The following is a 7,868-nucleotide window of genomic DNA, read 5'->3' on the forward strand; positions in this document are numbered from 1 at the left end:
TCCCTTCCCTTCCCTTCCCCTCCCCTCCCCTCCCCTCCCCTCCCCTCCCCTCCCCTCCTCTCCTCTCCTCTTCTCTCTCTTATTCTCTCTCCCCCTCCTTTCTCTTTCTCCTCTCCTCTCTTTTACTGTCTGTCATATTCTCTCTTTCCTGTCATTCTCTCTCTCTCTCCCCACCCCGTCTCCTCTTTCTCCCCCTCTCCACTCTCTCCTTTTCTCCTCTCTCTGTCATATTCATACTCTCTCTTTCTCTTTCTCTCTCCGCTGTCTCCCCCTCTGTTTTCCCCTTTCCTCTGTCATATTCATTCTTTCTCTCTCTCTCCATCTCTCTGTCTCCCTCTCTCCTTCCCTCTTTCTTGCCTTCCTTCTTTCGCTCTTTCTCTCATCTTCTCTCTCTCTCTCTCTCTCTCTCTCTCTCTCTGACTCATAACTGATCCTCTCTTTGGTCTCTGAGGCTATAAATCAGGAGCTGGCCCATCTTTTTCCTGCAGACCTGCTAGGAGATTGGAACCACCAGGGAGGTGCAGTGTTCGAGTTAGCAGCCCCGCTCCCTATAGACCACATTGCCAGAGCGCCCTGTGCACTCATTTGCAAATTTAAGTAGTGGTGTGGGTATTTTCTCCCATATTTGCTAGTTTCAAGGCCACACCTGGCCCCTTTCTTTGGGTTCACTTGCTGTCTCTTTCTCTTCAAGCAGGGATATACACATTTCTGTCCAGCACGCTGAAGTCTCTGGAAGAGAAGGACCACATCCACCGTGTGCTGGACAAGATCACGGACACGCTGATCCATCTGATGGCCAAAGCCGGGCTCAGCCAGCAGCAGCAGCACCGACGCCTGGCCCAGCTCCTCCTCATCCTCTCTCACATCAGGCACATGAGGTGAGGCAGCCTGGGTCCCATAGAGCATGTCTTTAAAGAAAGAATGTCCCCCATCATGGTGGCAGCCAGCGAGGGTTATTGGGAGTTTGTAAATGCCCTTATAACAGGTGGCACAAAGGGAACTATTCCTGGCACTCGTGGTTGTTGTTGTTAAGTGCCATCGAGTCCGCTCTAACTCGTAGCAACCCTGAATACACAGTGCACAGAGCGAAACCCTTTTCCAACTGGCCCCAACCTCACGATCTCTGCTAGGAAGACACTCTGCCAGTCCGTCTTGCTGAAAGTCTTTCTCTTTCTCGGACCCTTTCCTGGCACACGTGAAGCATAAACACTATCAGGAGACAGAGATTGAAGGTGTGGTTCTGACTGGGGTCCAGCAGTTAGTAAGCGAGCAATTCATTCAAGTCTAAAAACTCTAAAAACAACCCAGCACCGTCCAGCCAGAATACACTCCTAACTTAGGCCCCAGCAGGTTCTTTAGAAGCTGTCAGTTGTGTGAGAGGAGATTGCCCATCGTTCTCCTGTAGAGAAAGTGGTAGATTCGAACCTCTTACCATTGGGTTACCAGCCCAACGCCCTATCCACTACAGCGATAGAGCTCCCAGGCTAGATGCTTCATGGGCATTCAACACTGACTCTCCCTTCCCTCTTCAGCCCCTCTTGTCACATCTTCTGTGATTACCTAGTTCTGACCACTGTTATTTTCTGCACCAGAAAGTTCTCAGGGTAACAAGATGTTTCTTTAAGGTAAGGAGTCTGCTGTGCCGGGAGACCCAGAAGTCAATACGTTTTTGTCTGCTTTCTTTCCCACTGTCCTCTCTGGGACAGCTAGGAAATGGAATTCTCAGTCATAGAAACTCTTAAGTTCATAAGTGATGGCTTCTTCTGAGCACGTCTGGGGGAAGGTGATTTCAGTCTCTGTCCCCAGGGACTTCCCAGGACCCCTGGGAAGCAGACAGAGCTCAGGTGGGCGAGAAGAGCAGAGACACGTTCCTGTCCTTCCCCATCTTTTCCTTTGGATGAAATGGCAGCAAGGGCTGGACCAAAATAGCTGTCCTCTGTCAGAGTTTCTAGCTGAGCAAATACCCTTAGTTTGTGATGGAAACCTACCAGCTTTTACACAGAGCGAGGAGTTTCAGTGACCCTGTGAAACCAGGCATCACAGATGAATATTTTTATTTGTGAGTAGATACTGCTGAAGGTTCACATCGTCGAACTGCTTGTCTGCATTAACAAACCTAATTAGTTAATACTCTGTGTGTTTGCACTTGACTTACAGCCCTTGCTGATGGTGCTGACACCTTAGAGGGAACTGCACTGAAAACATGGCAAAGAGGTTGCTAGTCTGTTGGGAGCTCAGAGCATGCTCCTCCCTCCCTCCTCTCTCTCTCTCTCTCTCTCTCTCTCTCTCTCTCACACACACACATACACACACACACACACACACATACAATCTGGTGCCTCCTTATATCCCATCTGAATCACAGAGCTGTTTGGTTAAGCCTGGCTTCAGCCATATGCTACTAACACTAGATTCCTTCTGATTATAAAAACATTCACTTATAACGGAACTCTGGTGGCCTAGTGGCAAGAAGCTGCACTGCAATCCCAGAAGTACACGGTTCTAATCCACCAGATTCTCTGCTGGAGAAGGAGGGGCAATCTCCTCCTGTACCAGTCAGATCTGATTTGACGGTACACACACACTATAAAAATTAAAAAAGAAAAACAAAACCCATTCACTTATACTAGGAAGACCATGGTAGATCCAGAGGGGATTTAACCTCAACAGCAATTTTAATTAAAAAGAAATAAATGAATAACACCCCTGAGGAAAGTCATTTACATTGCAGCATCTCGGGCCTGACTAGTTTGGATGCTGGCTTTTAGTGGCACATCTCCTACTTGTGCTCACTTCCTCCTCTCCCTATGGAAATTTCAGGAAAGGTGGAAGGGCATGTGAAAATTGGAAGTGGTTCGATGGGATGGATTGATGCAGTGGCTGTGACAATGGACTTGAACATGGTGGAGAATGTGAGGATAGGACAAAGTTCAGATCCGATGTTCATAGGGTGTGTAGGAGACCTGATGGCACATAACAACAAATGTCAAGATTTTCTCAGACATTCTTCTGATCCTTCCTATGCATGACACATCTTTTGGGGTGGGGGAGATTTCAAGCTAGAGATTCTTGATCTTCCTTTCCTTGGTGGTTCAGTGGAGACAGGGCAGGGTCAAGACTGGTAGGGAAGGACAGAGGAGGAAGGTGGTAAAAGGAGAAATGCTATCTCTGTGTTATCACCTGGGTCAACACAGACCTGTCCTCTGAGCATTGGGTGGTAAATGTTCTAGGTCTCTGGTAGAGGACCCAATGAATTAGCTGCCTTCAAGCCAATTCCGACTTCTAGAGACCCAATGTGTGTCAGAATAAAAGTGGGCTCCCTTATATGCTTTTGACTGTAGTATCCACAGAAGCCAAGCTACAGAATTTTCTTTTTCATTGTCTCTGGGTGGATTTGAACTACCAACTTTCAGGTTAGTCAAAGCCCTCAGCTTATTGTTGTTGAGTCGGAACAAAATGGTAACTGACCCTCCAGTGGATTTTAAATCACACAGGAGGAGATTGCCTCTCTTTCTTTCAAGAAGTAGCTGGTGGGTTCGAACTATCTGCCTTTGTGTTGGCACTATAACTCCTTCCCATTATAACACATGCAGATTATTTGCCCCACTTGGGATGAATTGCTAACTGGGAGCCATGGGATTCCTGAAGACCCTTCATCCCTAAAATGCCTCTTAAAATAGGAAGGCTTGGTCTATGAAAACATCCTTGAGTTTTTCTTATTTCCTGTTTTAGTTACAGGAGCACTGGTGACGTGGTCTGTAGGGAGTTGTACACTAACTCAAGGGCTCCTCCTCTGTGGTGGTTCAAATCCACCCGGGGCTCTGTGTGAGAAATGTGGGCAATGACTCATTCTACTTGCAGCCTCAGAAACCCACTGGAGGGTCTGCTGTGAGTGAGCTCTGAGTCCGTGGCGATGAGTTGTTTGAGTTCTGTTTTAGTCATCTGGTGCTGCTTTAACAGCATTATGCCTCAAGCTCTAAGGGAAGGTCCTCTCTGTCCGTCAGTCCTGAAGAAGGTCCTTGTTTCCTTGGGCATCTGCTACCCTCGTGTTCTTGCTGCTATGTCTTGGGCTTCCCTGGTGTCAAGAACCTTCTTAGTGTAGAGACCTGACTGCAGAAAGGACACGCTCAACCCTTGGGGATTCTTTTTTGCCGATCAGAGAAGTCTTCCATCTCTTTGCCTTTTAAGTCTTTGTTTGTTTATTTGTTTGTTTTTAAAATTTATTTATTAATTTTAATGAAAGTTTACAGAGACTTAGGGTTTCCAGTCATTCATTGTTGCACTTTTCTCTGTGCTCACTCCCTCCCTCCCTCCCAAATCACTCTTCTCCTTGAAAAGAAAAACTCTCTAATTGTTATGCAATCCCTCCCCTCTAAGTCCACTCCACTATGCAGCCGTCACTCTGGACTTCTTTAATGACAATAATACCCAACCATATATCCCTTTTGAACAGATCTCTCCCTCATCTCTTTCAATGCAATATACATCATTCCTCTCTTTCTTCTCTGTCTTCCCTCAACCATGAAGTCAGTCGCATTTTACAACAGTGGCCCTATGCAATATTTGTCCTTTTGTGACTGAGATATTTCACTCAGCATAATGTCCTCCAGGGTCATCCATTTTGCATAATATTGCATGAGTTCCTTGTTTTTCAACACAGCATAGTATTCCATTGTGTGAATATACCAGAGCTTCTCTATCCATTCATTTGTTGATTGGGTTGTTTCCAACTCTTTGCTATTGTGAACAAAGTCACGCTAAACATGGGTGTGTACCTCTTTTAACTCTTGTGAAATAAAATGTGTTCTGGGCCACACCCTAGGACTGTGGTAGGTTTGAGAAGTGTTCTGTTCCTCCCTTGGCCCTACAAGCATTGGGTTTGTCAGATCAGGAGGTTTCACTACATAAGTTCCACACAATATCATTACAAACCTGTGTTTGCGGAACACAGGTCCAGCCCTTCCCGCTTCCTCCTTGCTGCAGCGAATGGTGGGCTTGAGGTGGGTCTAAAGTGTGTTTCTCTTGTCTGCTACCTCACAGTAATAAAGGCATGGAACATCTCTACAGCATGAAATGCAAGAACGTGGTGCCCCTCTACGACCTGCTGCTGGAGATGCTGGACGCTCACCGGCTCCATTCGCCAGCCAATCGTGACGGCATCCCTATGGAGGAGACCAATCAGAATCAGCTGGCCACCATGGGCTCCACTTCGGCGCATTCCCTGCCAATGTATTACATCACCGGGGAAGGGGAGGGTTTGCCCAACACCATGTGAGAGCGCCTGGGTGCCCCAAAGCTCTGAGAATCCCTGCAGCCTCCCCCCCAACCCCCACTTCATGCATCACTTTAGTAGAAATCTGTCCGTTCTCACAACTCCAGCATGTGACCAGCCCAGTGGTTTTCCACGCCAAGTGGCCATTCATTTGCTTGTTCAGTTCTTAGTGGCACACATTCTATCGGGAACAGCCAAAGGGATTCCAGAGCTTAAGTCTTGGCAACAGCTAGCGATTACTGAGCCCGCAGCCCCTCATGGCAGAACTCGGTCTACAGCTGGGGCCCGGGTGACTGTGCGTTTAGGCTACTTGTTGAGACTCAGGACTGCTGAGATGGGCCTTCACCTCAGAGAAGCACTTTGCAATGGTTCAAAATGAACGCACAGGAAAGAATTTTAGAGCAGCTCTTTTTCGTTGACTTGGGGAGAGGAAGGTCAGGGGTTCATCCTCTGGATTCCTACAGTCATGTTTCGTTTGAGCAAGACCGCCCTTTGCAGCTTGTGCTCTTTTGTAAGGCTTCCCAGAATCCTTAATTCGTCTCTTCATTGCCACTCTAGGAGCGCACGATTCACACAGAGGTATAAGATGCCCTCGTTGACCAACTACGACAGCATAATTCAACGCACTCTCACACTTGCCCGATGTTCTCCCCTTGGACTTTTTTGAGAGCACAACCATAGGTTGGAGGGTCTGGCTAATTCTTGCTGTCCGTGGCTCTATGGAAAACAGCGAGCTGGTCTCCGTTAGGCCACCCCCACATATGCCAGTCTCCCATGAGCAGGAATAAATTCCCTCGTTCTTGCTTGTTTTCAAAAAGCAAGCCCTCATCCCCAAGTCACATCATAGAAATGGCTTCAGAACCTATTTTGGTGCTGTCTCACAGTCGCCAGCAGACTGCACTCTTTTTGAATTTTCAGGGTGGGCAGGTGGCTTAGAAGGTGACTTCTTCACTGGGACCTTTTAAGTGAATGGGCCTCCCTGATGATGCTTCAGCACTTGGCGGGGGGAGGAGAGGGACGACGTCAGACTCACTAGCAAACCAAACCAAAAGCAAGTCCATTCGTTGTTAGAGAGTTGATCCCAGCTTATAGCAGACCCTGTAGGACCCAGTAGAACTTCCCCACAGGAATTTGCAAACCTCTCAATTTTCATGGAAACACATGGTCACTTCTTTCTCCAGTGGAGCAGCTGGTGGGTTCGAACTTCCATCCTCTTGGTCAGCAGCCAAGCACTAATCCACTGTGCCACCAGAGCGCTAATCCATGAACGTGCCTGACTGTTGCAGGTACTAAGGAACCAGGAACTGGAACTGGAGGTGATTGCGCGGCTGGACCACATCGTAGTGGAGCTCACACTTGGATGGGTGGAGCCAGCCTGGCACCTCCAAAGAGCTTGTCTCAGTATCACTTCTGATCTGGCCCTGCAGGGATAGGTGATGAGAAAGGGCTGCATCCCACAGCAGGCATAGTGCATGCTGAGGGGGGGAAGGCAGGGCTGGGAGCACCCACTCCTTGTATGTCCTTGGTGGTTAGAGTTCAAAATCTATCACTGTCAGAGCTAGTTAGGACAATGGCATCGTGTGGAGCCCAGAGGATCCTGGGAGCATGGGTTGAGAAAGAAGAGGCTTGGCCCGGTCCCCTGGCTCTTTCTTCATACTTTTCCTTCTCTTTATTCTTTTGCATCACATGGGTCATTACATTTTCTCAACTGCAAGATAAGTGCGGTTTCCTCCATGACCTCACTGTCCATGATCCAATCCCAACAATCCAGACGAGCTGCTGCTGGGGCCCCTCTTCGAATGCTTGCTTCAAAAGAGTTCATTCCTCATCTTTCCAAACGCCCCCTTCAAAGGTCACCTTTTAAGTGATAACCGTCAGAGAACTGAGAAACTGGGAGAATTAAAGAAAAAAAAATGTATCTGTGCACCTAAACTTGCGGGAGATTTTGTATGTCTGCATCAAGAGTCTGTTTAGAACACAATTTGTTTTCTGTTGTTGTTTTGTAGAGAGTCGTTTTGATTCAGAATCGGCTCGCCTGGAGTGGGTTGGGTCTGGTTTTGTTTGCTTGAGAAGCACCTTACTTTTTATATAGCGTAATATATTTTTTTGAGATTTCATTGCTTGTTTATCAGACAATTGAATGTAGTAGTTCTGTTCTGGATTTAATTTTGACTGGGATAAGATGCAAAACCAACAATGACAACAGCAAGCCTGTTTTGTTCTTTGATATACTTTTCAAGCTACCTTGTCATGTATGCCATCATTGTTGCCTAAGACCTGATGATTGTTCATTTAAATGAAGATCACGTTTCATATCAACTTTTATATCCACTGTAGACAAAATAGCACTAATCCAGATATGCCTCTTGTTGGGTACTGAATGGTAGACAATCTTCTTAGCAGAGATTATGCCTGAAAAGAAAAATTATTCAGGGCAGCTAATTTTGCTTTTACCAAAATATCAGTAGTAATATTTTTGGACAGTAGCTAATGGGTCAGTGGGTTCTTTTTAATGTTTATACTTAGATTTTCTTTTAAAAAAATAAAAACAAATAAAAAAATACAACAAAGCAACAACTTTAGAACTATAGGTGAT

General features: G+C 46.6%; 1 protein-coding gene across 1 annotated transcript in view; it reads left to right on the forward strand.

The window, feature by feature from the left end:
* The window catches only part of ESR1 (estrogen receptor 1), a 492,952-nt gene extending 487,677 nt beyond the window's left edge, over positions 1-5,275 (forward strand). The window contains exons 7-8 of the mRNA XM_006882742.1: positions 695-878; positions 5,041-5,275. Of these exons, the coding sequence (XP_006882804.1) occupies positions 695-878; positions 5,041-5,275 (419 nt within the window). The remainder of the gene's footprint in view (positions 1-694; positions 879-5,040) is intronic.
* Positions 5,276-7,868: the final 2,593 nt, after the last annotated feature.

This window comes from Elephantulus edwardii, unplaced genomic scaffold, assembly GCF_000299155.1.
Source record: "Elephantulus edwardii isolate Elephantulus edwardi_28Jun2011 unplaced genomic scaffold, EleEdw1.0 scaffold00024, whole genome shotgun sequence".
Lineage (NCBI taxonomy): Eukaryota > Metazoa > Chordata > Mammalia > Macroscelidea > Macroscelididae > Elephantulus > Elephantulus edwardii.